The sequence below is a fragment of the Ursus arctos genome, unplaced genomic scaffold, assembly GCF_023065955.2.
Source record: "Ursus arctos isolate Adak ecotype North America unplaced genomic scaffold, UrsArc2.0 scaffold_19, whole genome shotgun sequence".
NCBI classification, from domain to species: domain Eukaryota; kingdom Metazoa; phylum Chordata; class Mammalia; order Carnivora; family Ursidae; genus Ursus; species Ursus arctos.
In genome coordinates, this window is record NW_026622863.1 from 26,458,009 (window position 1) to 26,484,013 (window position 26,005).

At 48.3% G+C, this 26,005-nt stretch overlaps 3 protein-coding genes across 4 annotated transcripts in view; 2 read left to right on the forward strand and 1 right to left on the reverse strand.

The window, feature by feature from the left end:
• Positions 1 to 637, forward strand: part of PMFBP1 (polyamine modulated factor 1 binding protein 1) — a 47,282-nt gene extending 46,645 nt beyond the window's left edge. The window contains exon 21 of the mRNA XM_026493706.1: positions 482 to 637. Coding sequence (XP_026349491.1) covers positions 482 to 637 — 156 coding nt within the window. The remainder of the gene's footprint in view (positions 1 to 481) is intronic.
• DHX38 (DEAH-box helicase 38) lies at positions 297 to 17,961 on the reverse strand. Of its 2 annotated transcripts, none has more exons than XM_044382474.3 (27): positions 17,742 to 17,961; positions 15,243 to 15,582; positions 14,709 to 14,896; positions 13,955 to 14,056; positions 13,259 to 13,406; positions 12,982 to 13,100; positions 12,761 to 12,837; positions 12,161 to 12,316; positions 11,480 to 11,641; positions 11,183 to 11,290; positions 10,685 to 10,797; positions 9,564 to 9,701; positions 8,980 to 9,166; positions 8,659 to 8,844; positions 8,143 to 8,283; positions 7,684 to 7,794; positions 7,480 to 7,596; positions 7,188 to 7,295; positions 6,680 to 6,792; positions 6,108 to 6,316; positions 5,862 to 6,016; positions 5,273 to 5,428; positions 5,041 to 5,175; positions 4,733 to 4,858; positions 4,123 to 4,218; positions 2,163 to 2,284; positions 297 to 785 (listed from the first exon to the last, which is right to left on the reverse strand). In XM_044382474.3, exons 2-27 carry the CDS (start codon positions 15,563 to 15,565, stop codon positions 701 to 703), a joined length of 3,681 nt encoding a protein of 1,226 aa, XP_044238409.1. In that variant the 5' UTR covers positions 15,566 to 15,582; positions 17,742 to 17,961; the 3' UTR covers positions 297 to 700. The 2 variants fall into 2 exon arrangements, with proteins under 2 accessions (XP_044238409.1, XP_026350921.1); XM_026495136.4 differs by having other exon boundaries at positions 17,614 to 17,912.
• Positions 17,962 to 17,964: 3 nt separating this feature from the next.
• TXNL4B (thioredoxin like 4B) lies at positions 17,965 to 25,948 on the forward strand. The gene is made up of 4 exons (XM_026495139.4): positions 17,965 to 18,260; positions 20,903 to 21,071; positions 22,416 to 22,567; positions 24,344 to 25,948. The coding sequence occupies exons 2-4, from the start codon at positions 20,940 to 20,942 to the stop codon at positions 24,507 to 24,509; spliced, it is 450 nt and encodes a 149-aa protein (XP_026350924.1). The 5' UTR covers positions 17,965 to 18,260; positions 20,903 to 20,939; the 3' UTR covers positions 24,510 to 25,948.
• Positions 25,949 to 26,005: the final 57 nt, after the last annotated feature.

A 26,005-nucleotide genomic window follows, 5' to 3' on the forward strand; every position in this document is an offset into this window, starting at 1 on the left:
GGTACACGGCTGCTCACCAACTTCCCACTTGGGCCACTGGCCAGCCTTGCCCTGCCCACCAGCTTTGGAAAGAGCAAGGTACCCTCAGGCCCCAAGCCATTATCCTTCCCTTCCAGTAGTGTCCCACCTTGCTAACCCTCCTCCAAGAGGTGCTACCTGGAGAATAGAAATAAGGCAACCTGAGGTTTTAGAAGGATCCATCCAAGGAAAGTCAAGTCGAAGTCCTGCCCATCTTCTTACTTATTACATGATTTAGGGCAGTGAGGCAAAAAGGAACAGTCTGAAATGCGATAACATTTTACAAACAATAAATTTATTTCCAAATCCTGAATTATAACCAAATTACAATTCCCTCTAGCTCTATTTTGCTGCTTTACACAGAATTTAAAAAACCATAGTCACGGCCAAGTCATTTATACACCAAGCTCCCAGGAATGGTTTATTCGGATACAATGGGTCTGGCCCCCTCTCCTGGCCCCAGCAGCTCTCAGCTGCTCTGCAACCCTGGGCCTGCACTGAGGAACTCCTCCCTCTGTTGCAGAGCTGGCCCCTGCAGGAGCTTCCCCCAGGGGCCATGATGTACACAGATGAAAGCGCGCAGATGAAAGGGTTTTATGGCAGGCCCCGGGTGCTCTAGCCACGGGGCTCAGGGGCTCAGGACTCAATGCGTAGCTGCATCCTCTGCAGGCAAAGCCTCAGCTCAGAGCCCAAAGCGGGCTGGCGTGCGGCGAGGGGTCATGGGTTCCCCTTGCTCCTTCCGGCCTGGAGTGTAGATCTTTGTAGACCTGGAAACACAGAAAAGAGGGATGAGGAATCACACTGCTGCTCACTCCAACCAGGAAGCACAGGAGAATGAGGCGCCTGAGGTCTTGCTGTTTCTAGCTGGTATGTGAGCAGGCTTTGGGACTGGAGGGTTTTCTCCTCCAGCACATTTCCACCCCCCGCTGCCTTCCTCATTTGTAATGGGGAACAGAATAAAATATCACCTCATTCCGATATCCACCAAGGACTGTTAGGAGGTACGAAAGGAATTGTTAAAAAATCTACCTCCCAAGTGAGCTATGGAGGTAGCCTCCCAGCCACCTCACCAGGCTGCCCCTCCATCTGTCTAATAAAGAATCTAGCCGGCCTTTGTCCCCAGGTCCTAGTAGGCACGATTTCTACCACTGAACCTCCCATGCACCTGTCCCCAGGTCCAGGGAGGTAATCTCTAAACCCCTGGGATTTCCCAAGGAATTGAATGTCTCTGTTACGCATGGTGGGCCCTCAGACCACATCTGATAATTTCTCCTAACGAAATGATTCAGGATGAGGGCTGTCCTTTGAGCCTCATGGTATCAGCCCAGCCTCTGTGGAAAGAAGGAGACTGGAAAGTGAGTCAATCACATGGATGCTTACTCAACCCCTCATCCACATGAATGAAACCCCAATAAACATGGACACTGAAGCTCTGGACACTGCAGCCTCCCTGGCTGGCAATGCTCCATGCATACTATCTATCACACACCAATATGCCAGGAGGGTAATGCAGCCCTGAGGACAACGGAAGCTTCGTGTGAGGAACTATCACAGACCTCACTCTCTGCGTCTCTCCTTTGGCCTGGTTCTGATTTGTATCCTTTGGCTATAATAAAACCGTAATCATAAATACAGTACTTTCCTGAGTTCTGTGAGTTATTCTAGCAAATTAGTGAATGGGGGAGTCCACAGGGATCCCCAAATTTATAGCGAATTGGTCAGAAGTGAGAGTGGCCTTTGGCAACCCCCCAGCTTGCAGCTGGTGTCTGACTTGTAGGCAGTCTTGTGGAGAACCGTGCGCTTCACCTGTGAAGTCTGACCTAACTCCGGGCACCAGCAGAGACACAGAAGCCCAAGGCTCCAAGGCTCCCCTGCTGTCCCCACCGTGACTTCCAAGTCCTTGCTTGTCAGTGAAGCTGTAACTTCTCCAGCCCACCGCAGGCCTCAGTGCGTGACAGTGACCAGGAGCTGCAGATGTTTCACCACCCGTGACAGTGTCTAGAACTCCCCCCATGCCTCCATGTGGGACCGGTCAACCTCTGTCGCCATTCGGCCCTACAGTCAACTTCACTTAGATCGTGACCCTGCATCGGGGCCTGCTCCACCTCCAGAGCCTCCCACAGACAGGCTCCATCCCAGCTCACCTGACACTGCCCAACGGGCTGCGCTTTTCCTGCTCCTGCCGTCGGGCTCGCAGCTGCTCCTCAGCCAGTGCCATCTCCTCCTCCATGGCAGAGGCTTCCTCTTTGGCCCGTCGGCGGTTCTCCTAGAAAAGAGAGAGACATACCGGGGACCAACCAGTGAGGAGGCCTCGTCCGCACCCTTCTCCCTGCTGCAAGCCAGGTGCTGTGTTCTCTGCCAGCTCTCAGAGCCGGGGCCACATGGCTCCCGCCCCAACACCAAGGCTCCCTAGTCTTTTGAGGCCGAAGCCTGTTGTCCTCATTGATTCAAGCCAGACACTACACAGTTCAGTCCTAACCCTGTCATGTCTCAGCACTCCACTCAACTCAGTCAGTACTTTCACTCTCTTACCAAGCGCACAGTGATGCCAGGAGGTACAGGAAACTGGGAAGACATGACCACCTGGCTGGGAAGAACACACGTAAGGAAGACGTGTGCGGGCCCAGTGTGGAGAGTACTGACAAGAGGAGAAGCAAGAGCCCTGCCAACACTGCAGCCCTGAATCATAGCTCCGAGCAGTGGCCGTCCATGGACAGTAAGACCATGAGGAGACGGAGCAGCAGCTAGAGAACTGCTGGAGGGATCAGGCAGAACCACTGATCAGTCCCAGCATCCTCAAGAGTAGGACCACCAGACCTTACATGTTTCCTGACAGGATCAAAAAGGACATTCACAACACCACATGCATTTATGCACCTTTGCCCCAAACAGCTAAACCTGAATCCTACCAGGCCTTAAGATGAATTGCTATTTTGTAGAAATAACATGGGATAGAGGCACAAGTTAAACACCATCATGAAAAAGCAATCGGCCAAATACAGAATGTGGAACATTCTACAAGTGACCCGGTTTCTCCAATAAATCATACCATAATAAAGAATGGGGGCAGAGCATGTTCTAGAATAAAAAACTTAACAAACATAATAACTAATTGTAATGTTTGGATCCTAATCCAAGCAGATCAATCATAAAAAGTTATCTTTGGGAGAAAAGGAGAAATATGAATAAGGACTGGAAACTTAGATAACATTAAGGATTAATTTTGTTAAGCAACAATGGCATAAAGGTTACATTTTGAAAACAAGTTTAAGTCATTTTAGAGATGCTTATTCAAGTTTTTATTGGCAAAATAACGTGTCTGAAATATGCTTTAAAGTTTTTCCAGAAAAAAAAAAATGGTGTGTGGAAGAGGGTGGGAACAAGCCAAACCAGACTGACCAATGTTGATCATTATGGAAATTAGGTGATGAATTCATGATGGCTCCCTATACTGTTTTTTACACTTTTATGAATATGTGGACTTTTCAGTAATAAGGTTTTTTTTTAAAGGACTCTCAATTGCTTAAATGTCCAACTCTTGATTTCAGCTCAGGTCATGGTCTCAGGGTTGTGGGATCAAGTCCTGCATCAGGCTCCGTGCTCAGAGTGGAGTCTGCTTGAAATTCTCTCTCTCTCCCCCCCCCTCTCTCTAAATAAGTAAATAAAATCTTTTTTTTTTTAAAGATTTTATTTATTTGACAGAGAGAGAGATAGCCAGCAAGAGAGGGAACACAAGCAGGGGGGAGTGGGAGAAGAAGAGCAGGCTCCCAGCGGAGCAGAGAGCCCAATGAAGGGCTCAATCCCAGAACCCTGGGATCATGACCCAAGCCGAAGGCAGATGCTTAACAATTGAGCCATCCAGGCGCCCCAAGTAAATAAAATCTTAAAAAAAAAAAAAAAAAAAAAAAGAATGCTGGGCAGACCAAGCAACTGGAGCAGATAGTGGAAATCTAACAGACCAACCTGGCCCGATCACAGTTTTTGTGTTTGAGAGAGAAGTAAGGAGAGTAGGGGTGAGATGATGACATTTCTTCAATACTAGGGTGAGGGGAAAATGGATCCCACACACAAGGAGAACCTCCATGGAAAGCGTGGGATCCTTACCTGCCGAGACTTTCCTGCCTGTTTCACGCTGTAGAACATGGGGCCGAGCTCTGCTAGCCACTCTCCATCCACTGCGGTCACACACTGCATGTACTCCTGCAGGCAGAAGGATCACAAAGTGGTGGTCACAGAAGAGCCAATGCTTTGGGCTGTCCTTCCCATACAAGTCCACAGTTAGGACCCATGTGGGAAAGGCCTGACCCCCAGCCCACTGAGGCTGAAAAAGACAGACACAAGCCCCAGACATTGGAATTTTAATCCTTTCTCCCAAATTCCTCCATGCTCGAAAACATGCCCCCTAGTATCCAAGAGGAAAGGCCTAGCCCCTCAGAAGGCCCATCTAATGACACCAAGAGGGGTTGATTATCCCAGGCAGGAAGCAGGAAACAATCCCGCTGGGATCGCCGAGGCCACTGTCATCTAAAGGTTAACTCTACATAAGTTTCCCCCAAACCCAACTGAAAGCCAATCTCTCAACTCCCCTCAAAGCAACACATGTGGCCTCAAGTCTCCCGAGCTCAAAGCTCATACTGGAAGGCAATGAAGGGTTACAAAGGCCTGGCCCAGCCAGGTATCCTACATCACACCAGCTCTGTCGGAAAAGACTCACCTTGGTAGTCATGACCAGCTCGTGATACACTATGTAGTCTGGGGTGTAGCCCATTCCAAAGAGGGAGCTGGTGGGGTGCAAGTGGCAGGGCATCCCTGTCCGGATATTCACATACTCCCCAATTCCCTAGGAAAGAGACATAACAGGTAGCCACATCAAAAAATCGCGGCCCCACGTGGGCAGCCACTCCATCCCTCGTCTTGACAAAGGCCTTGGTGGGGAAAGCCCAGATCTGCAGGACTGGACAATGAGAAAGACCTTTGCCCTGGATCAATTACCAGGCCAGGAAAGGGCTCCTCCGGGCTCACCTTGAGCTTGGCTGCCTGGTGGAAATAGGCGGCACAGATACACTTCCTGACAATGTCCCAGTCAGTGCCACACGAGGCCAGGCTCATCCGCTGCTGCACCATGATGTCCTTGAGCTGAGCCCGCACCTCCCGGACCTAGAGCAGGACACGGAGCAGAGAAGGATGGAGCCCCCCTCTTCCTCCCTACCACCCCTCACCCCAACATCCTGCTCATCCGGGCTACTGCCCCTACCTTTCTCATGGCCTTGGCGTGGATAAAATGATCATTACACCAGATGGTGGAGTAGTTATTATTCTTCCACTGCAGGTAGACATTCAGGTAGGTCAAATGATCACTCTCGGGGACAGCAAACTTCTCCCGGATCTGATCACTCTCTTCCTCTCGGCCCTAGGAAGGAAAAAGGACCTTCACTCCAAGTACAGGGAGTCCAGGCCCGCTGAGAAGACCCTGCCCCTACCTGCACACACAACTTCAAACACGTCGATATGTTATCCTGACAACACAGGGAAATTACGTAGCTTTCAACAAAATATTTACTCTAAAACATGAGGGCTCAGGCACAACTGTTATCAGAAGATAAAAAATGCTCTTGCCAATTTCCAAATCACTCTCTGAAAACCCCTGATCTAGCCCATGCTTTCCCTCACCCCAACCTGCTTACCAGAAAACAGCAAGATTATTCTTTGGAAACTTGGGACTCCTGTCCCTCCACCCCATGTTAATGATACAGAAAGAAACCAGTCCCCTCCAGTCCCTCAAGCTCCCGTAACCTGCGCGGCGGCCACTGGGGTAGGAGAAGCATGGGCCGACGTGCCCCCACCTTGGGCCTGTAGAAGATGGCCGGCACGGAGAGCATGGACACGATGAGCAGGATCTCCGAGCTGCAGCCCATGTCACAGGACACAATCAGCATCTTGGACAGTGCCGGGTCCAGCGGGAACTCCACCATCAGCCGCCCCGTCGAGGTCAGACCACCTGGGAGAGGAGCAAGTGCAGATATTAGGGGACGCGGTGAGGCCAACAGAGAGAGAAGCCCACGTCTTCCCCGGCCGCCGGGCCCGCGCACCGGTGTTGTCCAGGGCCCCGAGGATCCAGAGCTGGTACATGGAGTTAAGCATGTTGTCCTCGGGCGGCGGGTCCATGAAGTGGAACTGCAGCAGGTCCTGCACGCCGAGGGACTTGAGCAGCAGCACCACGTTGGCCAGGTTGGTCCTTTGGATCTCCGGCACCGTGGTGGTCAGGAGCTCATTCTTGTAGGCACTCTGCGTGTAGAGCCTGCCGGGGACAACACCGGGCCCTCCTGAATCTCCAGCAGGCCAAGGTGGAGGAGCCACGCTGCCTCAACTGTCCCCTGCACCCTGAAGGGAAGTGTGCTGTGCTCCAGCACAGGGGCCTACCGCACCGGGCTGCCTGAAGCCCAAAGGCGCTCAGACCACAGCTGCCTGGAAAGGCTGCTGCTTCTGCTCAGCAGCAGATGGTGAGAAGACCAACACGTGCCAGTGCTGCCACCAGTGCCCAGCCTCAGGGATCCTGGGGCCAGCATCCATGTGCAGGCTCACAGTCCAGTGCCCACCGCCCAGCTCCACAGTCCGCCATCCTGGTACTGCCCCAGAAAGCAGGCTAGCACAGGGCTCCTACCTGAAACACTGACCTGGGCCCGTCCTGCCAGCACGCCCCGACCTCTGGTTGGCATTGGCCTGGCTGATGGGGTAGATCTGTAGAGCATCCATGCCAATCCTGGGGTTGAAGACCTTGGAGGGGACAGTAAAGAGCTGATGAAGGAGACAGCAAGGGGCAAAGGGGAGGCAGCCCTGAGACAAACACAGACCAGCCTAGGCTGCTACATATCACGGAGCACAGTGTTCTAGCAATGCAGGCGACCAGGAACCGTAAGCAATCTCCCCCACATATATCAGCTCTGTGATCTTTATTGAGTTATTAAATCGTCTACTTTGTGGTATTATCACAAAGACTGAATCAGTCAAGTGCATGGCAAAATCAGCACTCAAATGTTAGCCTCTGAAATAGCACCAGCACTTCGGAGTCTATCCCTACTTCATGCGCTGAGGACCCGGGGCCTGCCCTCCCACCTGCTGACCTACTGTGGGTGATGGCCCACGGCCCCAGTGCCCGTGTCTCCCCTTACCTTTAATTTGCAATAACCAGAGTCAATAACAAACATGATGCCATCGACAGTCAGAGACGTCTCAGCAATGTTGGTGGCAACGATACACTTCCGAACGCCATCCGGAGCCTAGAGCCGGGCAGGACATACAGGGAGGGCAGGCTGTAGGCCCGCAGGTAGGACAGACTCCACAGGGGAAAGAGCACAACCCCCTCCCCCAACAGAAAAGTAACACCCTCTCTCTCGTCCTCCTGGGAAGAATCCAAGGAGACCCAAAGGTGGGGACCCAGGACAGACTTTCTTGCTGTCGCACCTTCTGGAAGATTTTAGCCTGGAGGTCAGACGGCAGCTGGGAGTAGATGGGCAACACGGCCAAAGCAGGTGCATTTTCCAGTTCCTCCAGATGTTCCACGATCTGGTCTGAGGTCACCTGAGGGCAGAGAGAGGAGCCATGAGCTGCCAGAGCCCCTCACAAGCACGACACTACCCGTTCATCAGTCATGACCAAGGCACACACCTCAATGTCCTCTTGTCCAGGCATGAAGATGAGGATGTCCCCAGGGGCCCCTGACAGGTGCACCTGTAAGGACTGCTTCACTGCAGCCTCCACGTAGTCCTCCTGTGGGGTCTGCAACACCGGCCAGGGACACAGTCAGAGGGAAGTTATCAAGGGAAATGCAGGCCGGCACCCCTATGGGAACCAGTGGCTAGTCACTGGTGTGGGGCTGAGGGGGTGGACGTCCAGGGCTACAGATGGGCCTGCCTGCCCTCCCTGGGCCCTGCACTTCTCCTCTAATAAAACTAAACCTCCCCCAGAGTACAGCCCTTTATCTCCGAGCCCTAGAGCTAGCTGCAGGTTGCCCCATCTACCCCATGGTACCCGCAAGACTCTTCCCAGCTCAGTACCCTAACCCACGCCCTCCAGCTGGGTTCCCATCAGAGGTCAGGATCAGTTCAAAAAAGGAGGCCTTGGTACCTTGCTGAAGAGAATGTCAACAGGAAAAGTACGACCAGGGATGTGGAAGATGGGAACATTCCCAAAAAAGGCAGCAAATTTCTCTGCATCCATAGTGGCTGACGTGACAATGAGCTTCAGGTCTGAGCGCCGAGCCACCACCTAAGAGAAGAGGTCAGTCTGAGGCTTCCCCAGAGATCTGGAACCCTTGGCACCTGCTGCCCAGTCTCATCAACATTACTCCCAAATGAAACGGAGACCGAAGCTGACGCACTGGCACATTAGACTCTTAAGAATCCTGAAGACTGAAGCCAGGGAGCCACAGACAAGAGAACCACAAGTCACTACGCTGAGCAAGAACAGAGTAAACTACAACACCAGGTCTCAACCTGGAGGCCTCAGGGGACGCTCTGGCCTGTCAGAGACCCGTCAGCCTCCCTAGGCAAGAGCCTAGCCCAGGGAGCACCTGGGTCACTAACTACCAACAGCGCGCTGCTCAAAGCCCTGGGGACACAGACTGTACCCTACAGCCCTCACCTCCCGGAGCAGCCCAAAGAGCACATCCGTGTTGAGGGAGCGCTCGTGGGCCTCATCCATGATGATGGCACTGTAGTGATCCAAGTCCGCTTCCCGGAGCGACTCCCGGAGCAGGATCCCGTCCGTCATGTATTTGATCAAGGTGTTTTCTGACGTGCAGTCTTCGAAGCGGATCGCATAACCCACCTGAAAGTCAGAGAGAAAGGGCTCAGAAGCCCTGGGCCCTAGCTCGCTGCTGGCACACCCCATGCTGGGTCCAGGCCTTAGCAGATCAGCTCAGACAGATGGAAGCCACACAGCTCAGCCCTCACATCCACTCACCTCCTCACCAAGGTTTCCCCCCATTTCTTCACTGACTCTCTTGGCCACAGACATGGCAGCCACACGCCGAGGCTGGGTGCACCCGATCATCCCGTAGTCCGTGTAACCGTCTTCATGCAAGTACTGTGTCAGCTGAGTGGTCTTACCACTTCCTGTCTCTCCAACCACGATCACAATGCTGTTATCTCTACAAGGGAGACAAGACGAAGGGCCCATCGGGCTGAGTGGAAGGCCACCTGGGAGCCTCCGAAAAGATGGGGCCACCTCCTATGCCCACATCTGGCTATGCAAGGAGCACGCCTGCTTAGAAAGGTGGATTTCCCTGGGAAAACAGCCCAGAACCAAGACACTTCCTAGAAAGTCTAGAAGACGGTGGGGGTTAAACAAGTGAACTATAACAAAACAGTGCTGTCCTGCCTGCTTCATGCAAGTAGCCCAGGGCACCCATGTCACATTAAGAAAAAATTCTTTGTCTGCTCCATCAGATGCAATGCCCCAAAGCAAAAGAGCTAGCGAGTAAACACGAGGGACAAAGGGGACACCTGATTCAACAACGGCCCACCCAGACCCTGGGCAGGAATTACCTGATGATAGTCAGTAGTTCTTGCTGCACAGCAAAGATGGGCAGGTACTGCCGCTGCTCCAGAATGGACTTCTTTTTGGCAAATTCGCTGCTGGCTTCGCTCTTTTTCTTCATGTGATCTGCAAACTTCTGCTCTGTCCTGAGAACACACAGCAGCCTAAGCACCCTGCACAATTTCCCACATTGTTCTTCCTGACTGGGTTCCTGCCCTTCTTCCGACACCCAAGAACGAGAACTACCTCAACAAGACACACAGAAATCTCTGAGACCCCAGAGCAGCCAGGTAACCTGAGATGCTCCTCACCGTCACCCCGGGACAGCCAACAACCAATGCCAGAGGGTTAGGTTAACTACAAGCTAACAAGGGCTGATCGGGAGTACCCACTTCTCATTTGGGTCATTTCTCACAGGTACAGAGACTCTTCACTCGGATGCCAGTTCAGCAAGACTTCAGAATGTTCAGAGGATGAGACTCACGAGAGATGTTTGAGTCCAGCCACCTACCCAAGGTGGGAACCCCAAAAAGCAGCTAGCTACCACCTGCTTAAATACCTCCATGAACAGGGATATCACCCTCTGATAAGACAATCCTTTCTATTTTCGAACCACCGTTAAAAGTAGTTCCTCCTTCCATTAAACTGAAACCTAAGGGAGCAAAGCCCACCTTCCAATACTGAACATCTGAAATGCACTTAAACAGAGCAGCTAAGGTACTGGGCTCCGAAGCGACACTGTCTGGGTCTCATCATCACTCCACCACTTATTAGCTGGGTGACCTCAATCCAGTTACTTAACCTCCCTGGGCCTCATCCTCCGCACACAGAACATGGGAAGGACAGCACCTACCCCATGGGACTGTCGTGAGACTGCAGGGAGAGAGCATGTGCGAGACTAAGGCCAGCAGGCAGGGGTCGCGCCTACAACAGTAGCGGTGGTGGCAGTAGGAATAATACTCAGGAAAAGCTAAAGATGGCAGGAGAGAAAGACCAGCAGGAAGGGACCAGAAGGGACCAGAAGACACAATTTTCCTATTCACGAACCAGAAATTCTATCTGTTCCCCAGCAAGTGTCCTTGAGTGCCCCAGTCTTTGGAGACAGCCCATTGCTAACCAAGACTCCTACCTATAGTCCACTTTACCATCTTCTGTCAGAGCTTTATCTGGCTCTTCCTCTTTTTTGACACCCATGATATCGCCTAGCTTGGTTCCAGCCAGCTCCCAGTGTTTGTGTTGAGCCTGAAAAAAATACAAAACATAAGTTGGCTCCATTGTGTAACACACTGTGGTCAATGGAAAATCAATCCCACTTGACAAGACGCTTCATCCAGCAGGTGGTAAATTCTCACAAGGCAGCAGTGGCACTGAGCCTGCTTCCCCATTTCAACCTCAAGCTCCCCAAGCCTCAGGTCCTGCGGTTGTCTTCAGTAAGGCCCCGGGGGAGGAACACAATCCCCTCCCCCAACAGCTCTTTCTTGCTCTGTGAGTGTTCTTGAACTTCCAACAGGAACCCTACCTGTGAGATCTAATACAATTTCTAAAAAGAAAAGAGAAAGACCAAAAACAAAACAAAACAAAAAACTCACAACAGAGACTCCCCAGCCCCAAATGACATGAAACCAACCTTTTTGCGTTCCTTCTGCTCCCTGTGCTTCCGCACTGTTTGACTGCCCTTCCGAGCAATAATGGCCAGGTCAGAAGTGGCATCCTTGACTGGAATCACAGGCTCTGGCTGCGGAAGGTTGAGGAAGAAGAGAAGTTCCCCACTAATGGTTGAACTCAACAGGAAGGTCCACTTCATAGCAGCCCCAGTAAACGGAACAGACTGCTACCCTATCAGGCTGGGGCCTTTCTCCCCCCTCTTTCTTTTTTCACTTTAGTTCTATCTGAGCTGGCTCCTCTCGGGCCCCAGGAGCCTCACCTGCTTGGTGAAGACGATGCGCCCATCAAGAAAGGGAGGAACCAGGTTATGCACCATCAGATGCACCTTGGCCGCGCTGTCCTCCTCGAAGTCCTCGTCTACCTCCAGCCGATGGACCACCCCACTGGTGAGCATGCGGTTGGTCTCCCAGCGCTCATTATCCTGCGATGACACAAAGGGAGACCATGCTCAGACTGCAACCAAAAGGCATCCTGAAAGGTCACCGGGCAAGTCCATCCATCGAGTCCTGACCAAGGGGCTGGGGACGCCACAGAGGTGTCCCGGGCCTCTGTACCCTGCAGCTCCTTAGAAAGCAGAGTCGCTGATCCCAAATCACAGACAGTATTTTTTCCAAGAAGCAGCCCTTTATATCTAAGTCAGAACCTTTATACAGACAGACACATGGCAAGTGTCCCCAGCCCCACTGAGACACAAAGAACACAGAGCCAGGACCCACCCTATCAGTTCCCATCCACAGCCACCCCGGAGGAAGGACTGCCGAAGAAAGAAGTTACAAATTGGGAGTTTATCTTAAGCTGCGGAAAAGTTCCACGCCCACCCCTCCTCTGCCTCCAGAGGTACAGCGACACGCGGTACACCAGCAACAGGGAGGCGAGCTGTGCTGCCACCACGTGCCCCCGACTCCAGCTGAGTCAGCTCCAATGACTGTGGGCAGCCCACCTCGTTGATCTGCCTCCGCTGAGCCGAAATGCGCTTCTGCTTCTGTTTATGCAGGTGCTGCTCCCGCCTTCTCACGTAATCCTCCGAGGAGTAGGCCAGGGGATTGTGGAATTCATCGTATCCCTCATCCATCATGTACCAATCCCGGTCTGCTTGCTGTAGCACAGGGGGCAAAGCAATGAGAACGAGGGACAGATGGCGTTTACGTGAAAGACAAGGCCAGAGAGGAGAGGTCTGGGAAGAAGTCACTGGTGTGCAGACGGGGCCGGGGAAGGGCTGCCCTGCTGGAAGATGAGCCACCTAGATGAGAACTACGAGGACTGACTAGTGACGGCACATCTTACATTTACCACACGGTGGCACCAGCACTTAACTAGAAAGTTAGGTCGGCCCTGCAACCGGTGAGAAGTTTCCCTGGGAGCCTGTGCCTCTGTAAACAGATTCCAGGGCTTCGGGACTGAATAGGACTCCGCTCCCGAGACTGCCCCGTGTTAACCTCCATCATCAAAGTCTAGCTCCGCTGGAGCGTCACTCATGGCCCACTCGCCTACAGAGGGCCACCACCCCTCGTTCAGTCCCTCAGAGACGTCCAGCTTTTACCCTCTGGTCATCCTCCCATTGCTGTCGTTCCTCTTCTGTGTCAAACGAAATTCCCTCTTCACCATCCTCGCGTCTTCCTGAAGGAGAACACGTAGCAGGTCAGTCCCAATGACCCTAGCTCATCCCCTAGGGCCACCATCCCTGTAGAGCTGCACTGCTTTGCTCGGCCCACCAGGACGAGCCATCCTACTTTCCTGTCTCTTCCTCCCTCCCTGCCTTACCTCGGCCCCTGGACAGACGGGGCGTGGACCCCAGGTGTCTTCTGTCATCGGCCCACTCGTTGTATTTGTAGGATGGGGTTGGCAGAGGTGTGTCATCTGAATACCTGCTCCTCACAGACCTGGGCAACAGTATAGCCAGCATCACTTAGCAGTCACTAAGCCGAGACATGTTCCCCAGCTGCCATCTGCTCGCCCAGCCCAGATCCCCAGATCCCTCCTCACGTCCACCCTTTGCCACCCACCCAGGGAAACCGGGCTGCCCTGCCCAGAACATCACCTATCCCGATCGCGACTGGACTGTCGGTGGCTCCGCTCAGAATCCCGATAGGAGGGTGTCGGGGAGGGCGATTCCCACTGCGAGCGCCTGGAGGAGCCATAGCCACTGTCCTCTTCCTCCCAGGTAGACCTTGAAGGAGTAGCAGCATCTGGGGCCACAAAAAACACAACCACCAGAAACATCTAGAGCTATCAGCCAAAAGTCAATTCCCCAAATTTCTTTCTTTTCCGACGTATAAACTTCGTATCTATTTGTAACAGGTAAGATGGTTAGGACAGTTTTTAAAGATACCTGGATTTTAATGGTCCAGTTTTCATGGGTTTATAACATTTTTCTTTTTTTTTTTTTAAGTGTATTTACAACATTTGAAGGAACAGCCAAGTTCTCTCAGCAAACATACTCCTCCTGGATAAAAATAATTATTTGTAATAAATCCTCTTCCCCAGCTCCCTATTCTTTCCTGCCATTTGGCAAACTGGCCATTCAGCCAACCAGCCTATCAGCTTAAAGGAGCAGATGCATCTCGACAAGGCCAGGGCCCCCCCACCTGACTCAGAACCAAGTAGTCCAAGAAGTTCATAGCAGAATCAGCAATTCTGACTCTGTCCACAGCAAATCAACTGAGGACGGGAGTCGCTTACCCCGCCTTTTACACTCAACCCCTCACAAATCACCACAAGTGACAGCTCAGTCTACCTTTAGGTCGGTGTCTCGGGCTCTCCGGTTCATTTCTTCTGCTGCGCTCTGAGCCTCCATCTCGCTCAGATCTACTGCTGTGTCTGCTTCTATCCCGCTCATCTGTCAAGAGCCACACACAGAGCTTAGGATATATGTGTCCCATCCTAACTTCCACCCGTCTTCACCCTAGAGAAAGGACAGGCCTTCCCACTCACTCACAGGTGCAACCTGCACTGCTCTAATGCGATCCATGGGCTCCTGAAACTCACATATCCCCATTCTTTCAAGGGGAAAAAATAGTAACTGGCTAGAAAGTTTCAAACTCACAGTAACAGTTATTTTCCTGCAAGAATTCAAAAAACAATAGTTACAAGTCTACAGTGAATAGATGTTTAAGAGTTACAAGTCTATAAGCTATAAAACTTAAAACAATACTGAGCAAAGTCAGCTTTGGCTTTTATGTGTAGCTTTGCTCCACAGCACTGTCCTTTCTCTATCACCAACACTGTTATAAATTCTGATTTCTTAGATGTATTACCCATTATCAACTTTACCACCAATTGTGGTGATAAAATGAGGACCACACACTCAAGCAAAGCAGCTTTGTTGCAAGTAACAGTTCTTAAACTGCCTGCTATTACCAATCCCGACAAAATCAAAGCCAACAGGGCTCCCTAATTATTGGGCATTAGAAAAACTCCTGCAACAGGAAAGAGGCTGACATGTTAATTCAAATGTTTAACAAGCCATAGGAACTATGCCGACCAGTTACCTCTGTCTCTCTTGCGGTCACAGTCTCGATCCCGTGATCTCTCTTTCTTCCGATCCTTTTCTTCTTTGGACGAGGCATAGACACCATGTTCCCGCCGCTCCCGCTCTCTCTGCCGACTGCGTTCCCAAAACTCTTCACTCACACCACCAGGATGGGATGGAGTCTCTACCCGAGCAGATCGATAATGTCTGAAACAGGGAGGGCAACTGGTAAAAGGCCCTTCCATAGGAGAAAAACCTTGCCCCCAGACCTCTGGCTGGCTGACCTGTCCTTTTCCACTTTATCTCCCTGCAGGCTTACTTACAGCAACAACCCAAAGCATTTCTAATCCCCATCCTCTCTTCTTTAGCTGCCTTTGAATGTTCCCCACAAATCTGAAGAAAACACCAATTCCTATCTACCTTCAATATTACAGAATCATAATAAAATCATAAAGGTCTACATGTCCAAGAAGAAAACAGACATAAACACGAGATGTTATTTTCTGGTCTCCATTCTCGTTCCCTTTGGGTCAACCCATCCTAGAGCCTTTACCTGTCTTTTCGGCTATGTCGGCCAGCTTGGTCACTGCCCTCCTCCTCAGCATCCCTCTGGTCATCCTTGCTCTCCTCCCAGTCCTTGTAGGAAGAGATTCTGGACTTCTTCTTGTCCTCCCCATCATCCTTCTCCTCTCGCTCCCTTCGTTTCAGGGAAGCTAACAAGTCCAGTCCCAGCAATGAAGGGCGGGGGGCAGGGGCCTTGAAAACATGCTGCTCACTGGCTGCACTTTTGGTCTTGCAAATAAGACCGCCAACCTGAGAGTCCAGATCAGTGCCTTCCAATCGATGGATCGAGGCATCCTCGCTGGTGTCCTCCATGACAGGCTCTGGAATGTCTGTGGAAGGAAGACAACCCATTTTGTACTGGATGTAAGATGTACTGCTATAACCCAGGATAACTGTAGTTAGAAGTATATTCAGGGGGCTAACCTCCCCATCAAGACCAGGCTTTGTTTAGCTACCTCTTGCCAAGACCTTTCCATTAAGTTACTGACAATCTCAAAAGATCCTCCGACTTCCACCCCAACACACATCAGAAATAGACACACACACACACACACACACACACACACACCAAACACCAGGATCCAAGAGGGTATCATCCACGCAAGAATAGACCTCACTAAGGGACACCTGCTAGAACATCATAGCATCTAGAAAGGGACTGGAGGGGAAACACCACTAGATTTTAAGTCAGAATCCTCAATTAGAATGCAAGCTTTTGACATTTTCTACTTGTATGATTGTAAGCAGATAATATATGGTTAGGCATAATTTCTATATCAGAAATACTGATTTCTAAACAGAAATACTTTTTGCTTTATCTAATCCATGGAGTTATTGTGAGAATCAAACACTAGAGTGCTTGTGAAAGCTCTCTGTAAGCATACAATGTTACGTAAAGGTGTTACATTATTTTATTTGCTGTGCTCCCATATACCAATTGGGGCTCAACATTTTCTACTTGAGTTCTTCTAACTCTCTCTCCCTTTAAACTACAGATACAGTAGAGGCCACACTGGGGTATAAGGCTACCATCCATGTGATCCATACATTAATGGCTTTTTGGGGACCAGTTGTGTTTTGTAGAAAAAAATTACCTCACAGCAGTTGAAATCTGTTTAATAACAATTCATGTTCACCAAAAATATTGATGAGAAACATTAGGTTAGGAAATGGTGTTCCCGAAAAGTATTAGGGTGATTGTAAGATTTCCCGGCACTCAACTTGTAACAAATTCCTCTTTACCCCCCATTACACACCATCCACTTATAAACATACACTGATTTCTGTGTGCTTGGATAATTCTTTCAGCAAGTCAGTGAAGCAAAGGCACTGTCAAGATGTTGGGTACCACTGGAATCCAGAATGTTTTGCCCAGCTCTAATTAACATGCATGGCTCTATAGAGAAATAATGCCAAACATACTGGACACATAATATGAACATAGATACAAGAATTGCATTTTGAAAAAATGCCATCAGGCATAAGAGAAAACGGAGAGCTACATATTGGTGACATCTGTGTGCATGTGAGGAAATCTAAATAAGAAGGTAAACATGTTCTGCTCAGCAGTAGTCTGAACTAGAAAATATACTCCCATAATAGGAAAAAGAGAAACTTGTCTGCTTTGCTGTTGCTGTACCCAGGCAAATAAACGTTTGATGACTAAATGGATGAATGAATTTAAACTGATGAATGGAGAACGGGAAGCCAAACATTTCTAGAGACAGCAAAGGAACACAGCAACAGCCCAGGACAAGGCATCCGACAATACTTAATTAGCTCTGATTATAAATAAGGAGTTAAAGGACTGGATTCTGGATAATGATAAAAGACAAAGAAGCCACAGAGAAGACACACACAAAAACCCCAACAATTTATAAAAATTAGATTTACTCATTCAACAATTTTTCATTGACTGCCTTCTATGAGCCAGCTGCTGTTCTGGGTAATAGGAATGGAACAGAGAACAAAATAAAAATCCTCGCCCTTTAGTAGCGGAGATCACCTAGTAAAGACACCACTATGACAGAAAAAAGGAAGACAGGGGATCCCTACTTGTGCTCGGCCTCTGCCTGGGAGGGGGCTAATGCAGAAACCTAAGGAAGGGTGCAGGGTGACCCCTGGACAGCATCCCTGCACCTCCGTGAGGCCGCGCCAGGCAGCAGGATCTGACCAGATCAAGGAGAAAGGATGGGCCAGGCCTGACCAGCGCAGCATCCCTAAGGTGAAAAAGGCAAGTTGAGTGGCACGGACAAGACTTTGCAAACCCGGGCAGGAACCTGAGCGAAGGACCGATATCCGCCGCTTGGAGCTGCCATGATTGTGGAAGGGCAGGTCAGGAAGGAAGCAGGGACACTTACCTCACCAAGCCCGACTCTCAGGACCTTCTGTCCCTGATTTTGGGGCTCCGACACCACCACCCCTCACTCAGACGGCCTTAGAGATCCAGTACCAAACCTTAAACGCGGCCATTATTGTCCCATAATACCTTGGGCGATCCCCTCTATCCATCCAAAGATACCATCGAGTGCAGCCCGGAAAAAGCCGGTTCCTCGCTCCAAGGGCGGGACCGAAAGCACTCAAGGCTAGAGTGTCCTCCTCTGGAACTCTGATCAGAGAGACTTCCGAGTCTCGTTGCAACCAATCACACTTAGTCTGAAAGGCGAGAACAGAGGGAGGGTGAGGGAAGGAGATCGGTCATGTTTAATAAGGGCGGAAGTGACTCTACGGCTTCCGGCCGAAGCTTGGCAAAGTGGGCTATGACTAGAATAACCACTTCAACTTGTTGGACTACTGAGGAGATCGACCCCCAAGTTTACCTACTGCGCCTGTGCGTTTTCTTTTTCCGTTTCCGTTTCCTTAAGTGGTCACCGAGAGTTGCTGGTAGCGGCTGGGCTACTGTGGGTTATCCCTGGCGTAGAAGGAGCCGCCCGTGTCCCGACTTGTTTGGAGAAGAGTTGCGGACAGTCCCGAAGTGGAAGAGAGGGAGGTGACTTGTACAAATAAAGTAAGTATGGTTTTCCTTAGCAGTTGTAGGCCAGGAGTAGCCCAGCCATAGGCTTCGTTAAATATATGTATATTTATTTATCTCGAATATCCTGGAAAAAGAAAAACGCTCTCTCCGATGTAAATAAAAACCACCTGTCTCATTCGCAGAGATAATCACTGATGGTGTTTGGGGTTATTTATTTCCAGTTGTTTCTCTGTGCAAAGTATACATTTGTATTATAGTTAGGTTTTGTAGAGCAGTGGGATCACACTTTGTATACTGTTTTATAATTTCCTTATCATGAGAACTTTTCGGTATCTGAAATATTCATTTGTAACACAATATTTAGTGTCCGTGTAATAGTACGTTGCAGGATTGCACTATCGTTTATAGTCACTTATTTTGAGCTATTTAGGTGCTTTCCAGTTTTTCACCACTAAGAATGTGTTAATATTTTTTTTCTACATAAATCTTTGTGGACGTGTCGAATTAATTCTCAGAAATGGAATTGTTGCTCAGACGGTTTTTTTCCTAGAAAAGTTTTGCTTCCCTGCATTCCTGCGGGGACAATGAAATGCGTGTTCGTTCACACTCTCGCATTATTGTTTCATCTTTACCAACTTAATGGCTTTGTCAAATCTTCTAATTTGCTTTTCTTTCTTTACTAGTAAAGCTTAACTTTCCAAATGTTTTTGTCCATTTGTACGTCTTCTTTTGTGAAGTCTCTGTTGGTATCCTTTGCTATGAACATATTCTTAGGTGTGGCATCGGTTTTCCTCTCTTCCTTCCAAAATTTATCCAGTCCCCTCACCCCGGTGAACAGCTTTGCCCTCCCCTCACTTCCTCCTCTTTATCAGTAACATACTGGGGGTGCTATTTGAATTCTTGTGGGATAGATCCATCCTCTCTTTGACTGTCCCCTTCATCAATAATTTGTTCTGCTACTGACATTTGATGAAAGCTCTTCTGGCAATCAGCTTGCCTGTTTAAAGTAGGACTTATTATGGGAACGATTTCATTTCCTATATGAATTTTTATTAGTATCTTAAAATGTGACTTGTCACGCACACAAAAATAAAGAAATCCTCCCTTTTCATAGCATTAGCCAACTTTGGGACCAAATTGGAAATGTCAGGTATCTCAATGGAATTTCTTGTGGATGGACTCAAAAATAAAGCTCCTTGATCAAAGAGTTTCTCAACCATAAAAGTAGGAATTTAGTATAGCAGAAGGAACACTGCACTAGAAATTTGGTGACTTGTATTCTAGTCCTTGTTGTAGCTAGAACCAAAACCGTAAGCAAACAACTCTGTAAAACGAGGGGATTGAGTTAGATCCCTTCTATCTCAGTATTTTATGACTTGTTTACTTTTTGTGTGTGGTTGTCACACACACCCTTAAATGATCTGTTTGCGGTGTGGTGAGGTGCAACTAGTAAGGTATGCACCAAGAATCTTTAAACCAGGACTCAGGATAATACTCCATCAATAAAAGACTTTAAAAAGTATGATACATGCATAATGGGATGGCTGGGTGGCTCAGTCAGTTAAGCGCCTGCTCAGGTCCTGATCCCAGGATCCTGGGATTGAGCCCCCTGTCGGGCTCCCTGCTCAGCAGGGAAGTCTGCTTCTCTCTCCCCCTCTGCACCTCCCCCCTGCTCATGTGCACACAGGCTGTCTCTCAATAAATAAAATCTTTAAAAATTTTTTTAAAATGTATGGTCCATGCACAAAATAGTATGTCACTGTGACAATATTTGTAGAGATATGGAAAGATCTTCGTGTGTTAAAACACCACGAAGTGCAGAAGAGTGGGTAAATTATGTGTACGGACATCTGTCATTTGCCTCTCCAGCTCCACTCTTCCTCCTTCTCTAGACTGCTGTGGAACCAGGAGACTGGGCTGCCTTCTGCATCTCCCCTGCCCTCTGGTTCCAGTTTGAGTCAGCCTGTGGGCACATTAGCAGACGATCAGAGGGAGGGAGAAGAGTGGCTGCATCCCTTCACTGCAGGCTGACCTCCTATACAAGGGCCTTCTGCACCCTGCAGTCCCCACTACACATTTCTGCTAACTGCGCCCTCCCGTGGCCCCTTCAGGCCTAGGGGTGGGAACAGCACCCTGCCCATACTAGCTCCAGTACAGCACTGCACCCTGTTTTCTTCCTATACCCTGCCTTCATGAAAATCTCTTCAAATTAGCAAATTTGGGAATGTCATCTTTTTCCTGCTGGCACACTGGCCAATAGAGTAGGCTATCTTTGGGGTAAAAGAGGGAAAAACATGGGAATGCATATTTATATTTTCCTGTAAATGCATAACAAAACTGGGAGATACATGAGAAGCGAATGAAAGTAGCTGCGTGGTGCGTGGGAAGAAATAGGCCAGTGCAGATGGGGCCAGTTGAGGGCAGACAGGGGGAGGGAGATTTTTCACAGTGTACCTTTCTATATTGCTTCTTTTTAAGCTGGTGGACTTGCCACCAGTTTGTGCATTTAGTGTTTTCCTTTTACTTTTTTTTGATACTGTGTTGTATGCCTCCATTTTTTCCTCTGGGAATAAAATATGTGTATGTTACCTACTCCAAAAATTAAGTTGCTTTTTTTTTTTTTAATTAGGGCTCATGCACTTCATCTTTTTTTAAATATTGCAACTGTATTTCAGGACTGACGGTGAGGATTACTGTTTGGATTATTTCAAGATGAGCTTCCTATTGCCCAAGCTAACTAGCAAAAAAGAAGTAGACCAAGCAATAAAAAGTACTGCAGAGAAGGTGTTGGTCCTCAGGTTTGGGAGAGATGAGGATCCTGTCTGTCTGCAGCTAGATGATATAGTAAGTGAATTTTTGAAATAAATGGTTTTTATTAAAAATCTATATATTCTCACTTCAGTATCTACAAAGTGCTTGGAAGAGAGTGGCCAGGCCCAGAGAAACAGCTTTTCATTTGTTGGCACACTTTCCCCAGGAGCTGGTCATGTGCCTTCCCTGAGCTGAGCCCCCAAATCTCTGACTGTGCTGAACCTGTCCTAGATGTCCTTCTCCAGCAGCAGCCATCCAAGTTCACTTTTACCAACAAGGCCGTGGAGGACCAGGAAGAAACACTATTAACAAGCGTCTGTGAACATTATTTTACCTGGTGCTCACAACAGTGGGATAATTACTCTTCCCATGGGGGGAGATGAATGCCAGGGTGGTCAGGTGACTGCCCACAGGACAGAACCACTAACCTGCAGAGCTGGGTTTGAACATCGTTTTCTCTGCCTGCAGATAAGCTTTTCTAGTGTATTGCCTCCAGTGTGTACCTGATGATAATCTCCGATTTCATAACACATCTTCATACTCTGATGACTAAGGAGGGGAGTATGAGACAGAATGGGTTTATTCCTGGCTCTGTTTATTATGGAGAGAGACTTACCCCAGAACTGAGACCTCTTCCCAGCATCTCTGTTGCTGCCACCCACAATGTGGATCCTGTATAATAATCTTTATTACTGTGATTAAAAATGAGTGTGTGACATGTTAACCTGAGGGGGAAAGGGGCCAGAGGATTATACCCTCAGCAGTAGAGAGGAGGGAATATCCCGGAGCCAGGCTGCCCGAGTTCAAGTCCTAGCTGTACTGCTTACTATCTGTGTGACTGGAGGCAGATTACCTCAGTTTCTTCATCTAAGAAATGGGGACTATAATAACCTCATAGGAATGTTGTACAGATTGAATGCGTTAACAAGTGTAAAGCACTTTCGACACTTAGCACATAATAATGCCATGCAAGTTTTCACTATTTTTATTACAATTATCATTCATGGGGGGATTGGAAGGAAAGAGATTTGGGGGAATTTCAGTGTACAGTACATAGTTCTGAGTTGTTCTTGTTTACATGAACATGGATTTTATAAATCCACAAAAAGCTTATAAAAACTTTTTATAACCAAAAACAGATTTTTTTTTTTTTAAAGGGAGAAATGTATTCACACAGTTTACCCAGGGCCCTCTCACACATCTACCAACAGAGACTCAGACTCTGAATGATAAGGTTATACTGTGTCTAATGTGGAACTCAGCAGAGATTCTCACCCCAGGAATTTCTTTCAAACAGAATATCCCAGCAAAAAGTTTCACAGGAGAAACCTTAGCTGCCTCTCGTATTGTGACCTAAGTCTCTCTCTCTGTTTGCAGCTTTCTAAGACCTCCTCTGACCTGAGTAAAATGGCTGCCATATATCTGGTAGATGTGGACCGAACTCCCGTTTATACGCACTATTTTGACATCAGTTATATTCCGTCTACTGTGTTTTTCTTCAATGGGCAGCATATGAAAGTGGATTATGGGTAAGTTCGATTGACTTGAAGTTACTATAGCGGTGGGAGTTTCTTTTACTCCAGTAGTCGCGATAACTCTCCTGCCTGTGCTGGTGGCTCTGTGAGCCTTGTGTTGCTGCTGTTCCCTCAGCCGATCCACTCCTTTGTTGTGTGAAACTTGGGTGCAAAAAAGAGAGTGTTTCCAGTATGATTGGCAGATTTTAACCTCCTACTGAAGCGTGAAAGATTGTACAATTTGGGAAGCACTGACCCTCCTTGAGTGTAGAAACTACATAACAGATTTTTTAAAAGTTTCCCAGGAATTTTATTTAAAACATAATGTCATTGTACTTAAACTTCTGGGACTGGTTGACTGCATTTGGAAAAGGAGTTCCAGCAAACTAAAACATGCTTCTCTCTGGCCAACTGTCCTGTCTTCTGCCACTCAGAAGTCATTCTTCAACCAATTCTGTCAAGAGTGAGCACTGTGAAATCTTGAACACCTGCTGCCGCATCCAGTCAGCATCTTAATACTTAATGTGTATTTTCAGTGTGTACGTAGTTCTTACCATTTCTTTCTGTGGGTGAGGTGTCTGCTTATCTAGATCTGTGTTCCTGTTTTTTTCTTTCTGAAGGTGCATTAAATATTACCTGTTTTAAGTATTTTAAAGCTTTTTATTCTCCTAGGATACAGTTGACCTAAGGATTATGTCAGTGCAGTGTTTTCAAGGGTGACTTATGACACTATTTACCATCTTAAAAGTCTGTAAAATTTTGGGGGCACCTGGGTGGCTCAGTTGAGCATCCATCTCTTGATTTCGGCTCAGTTAATGATCTCTGCATTGTGGGATCGAGTCCTGTGTCAGACTCTAGGCTCAGCACGGAGTCTGCTTAAGACCTTTTTCCTCCCACCTCCTCCCCGTACACCACTCATGCACTCTATCTCTCTCTCAAAAAAAAAAAAGTAAAATTTTTAACCCAGCAATTGCACTTCCAGGAATTTCTCTGAAGGAAAAATAATCATGAAAGTGTGCAAAATTGGCTGCATGAATATTCATCCTGTCATTATTTAGAAAGCAAGATACATGGAAAGAACGTAGATGTCCACAGAGGGATACTAGATATCAATTTCATATAATGTTGTGGATGCAGGTTTAATGACTTTGAAAGTAGTAGGTTATATGTTAGTTGAAAAAGCACATTACAGAATAGTTTGCATGATATAATTGCCATGATCTTGGGAAAAAAGAAATGCATATGCACCCGCACACACACAGATTGGAAGGACAAGTACCGAAATGCAGCCTCTGGCCTCACTGGTAATTTTTTTTTCCTTAAAAAGTTCTACAATTAACATACTTGAAGTTTGAAATAGTAAAAAAATAAAAAACAAAGATTTCATACCCACCACTCAAACGTGTAAGTGAGGGGAACTCAGAGATGATGACCGGGTAATGGGCTTTACACGGCGTGGCCAACAGCAGCAGCAGCAAACTGTGCCCACGCCAGCATCCAGGGAGTTCTACCGGATAAGGAGCTAAGAAGTGATTAAAATAGATTTTGAAGTGGAGGCTCTTCACATGATAGGGCCCACATGCCACCCCAGTGGCTGACAGCACTGGTTTTAGTCCTGTATCAAATGGGCCCAGTAATTGCAAACAGAGAAGTCAATGTCAGGCTTTATGTCTTAAGTCTCCCCGACAAGAAGAAAGTCACAGCGACGATTCCTTTTGTTTATCCTGAAGTTCTGCTGCGAGTAATCGCCAAAAGTTCTGAGCAAGGTTGTTTTTCTTCCATGCTCTCTAGGTCTCCAGATCACACTAAGTTTGTGGGAAGTTTCAAAACCAAGCAGGACTTCATAGATTTGATTGAAGTAATTTATCGAGGAGCAATGAGGGGAAAACTTATTGTCCAAAGTCCTATTGATCCCAAGAATATTCCCAAATATGACCTTCTCTATCAAGACATTTAGCACATTTACTACTCAAAGTTGAAGACAAAGGCGCATCTTGAAGCAGTTCCTGAATCCAGCTACGCTGTCTCCCTGGATTCCTTCAGAAAGGTGTTCAGCGTTCCAGCGGAGAAGAGGTCTGACTCGGACAGAAAATGCCCCGCCCCCGAGTAGAAGGCCACACTGGTACCGTGGTGAGCAGGATTTTGCTAAAATGTCTGTTCCCTGCAAACCTCAGAGCAGTCAAGACAACCGTAGTCCGTTTTCCCAGCGTGATTTTTTAAATTTATATTGTGCTTCTCTTTATTCCTTAAGATGATACAGAATCCTTCTAAACGTTGCCTAGTATAGTTTAATTTAACTACGTCTATTTGGTACACAAGTGAAATAGAAAATCCGTTCCCACAAGAACAGAAATACTTATTTTGTACCTTAGATGTGTACACACACACACACACACACACGCATGCCGCCCTTGCCCATTCCTCCACTCAGGTATGTATCGCGTGCTTTCCCATGTCCAGTCCCTGTTACCCCTGTTTCTCTTGGGTAAATGATTCTCTACGGATAGTGGGCAAATTTGTCTTACTCTGGAAACTTTCTGGCTTAGACTTCTAAAACAGTAGCCTGGTTTGCTCATTTTACTAGTTTTTATGTTATCAGATAGCCTAAGAAGTGAGACCTTGAACCTTTATGATCCAGCACCCAATTTGAGCTAAACAAAAAATTAACTACCTATACTAAGTAGGAGCAGGTTTCTCCCAGAAGTCAGAGTCTGCCTCTCTCTGAGGCAGAGAATTTCACTCCAAGGACTCAAGACTGGAAAGAGATGTCAGAATTGTTAGAAATAATGTCTTTATGGTATTTGCCTGTTTTAATAACTTTGTGAAGAATTCTCACTCTTCCGGCATCCCTGGCATAACCTGCCACTGCTTGGACAAGTCACTGCTTCTCTCAAAACCTCACAGAGCCTCTGGATCCTGACTTTCTAGAACATGAAAGGAGATGTAGAGCTGGAGGGCCGTGGGCCAGGCAGCATCAACCTGCTCGGCAGTTTCGGGCCTCCTGGCTGACAGAAGCCCAGCTCCGTGCACACCAGCACTGTCGCTGCAAGTGCGTCCCTCCTTTACCACCTGCTTCCTTTCTGAGTCTCGTTGGCAGGAAGAGGTGACCACTGATGGGGCACAGAAGGAAGGCTGCTGGGGGCTTTTGCATCCTTCGCTGATGAAAGAAGAGAGCCGCCGCCACCTTCTCTGCCCCCTTCCTGCTCTGGTTACCCTGATCCATGGGACTGCAGCAGCCATCCTAGGACCATGAGGACCAGCGTGAAAAGTGAATGTGCGGAGAAGAACGATAAAAAGAACCTGGGTCCCTAATGATGTTTTGAGCCACTGAGTGAGCTCTGGACCTGCCTCCCTCCAGACCCCTGTGACAGAATAAAACATCTTCATTGCCTGTCACTGTTCATTGGACTTTCTGTCAGAGCTTAATCACACGGTATTTGACATGGGGTAAGT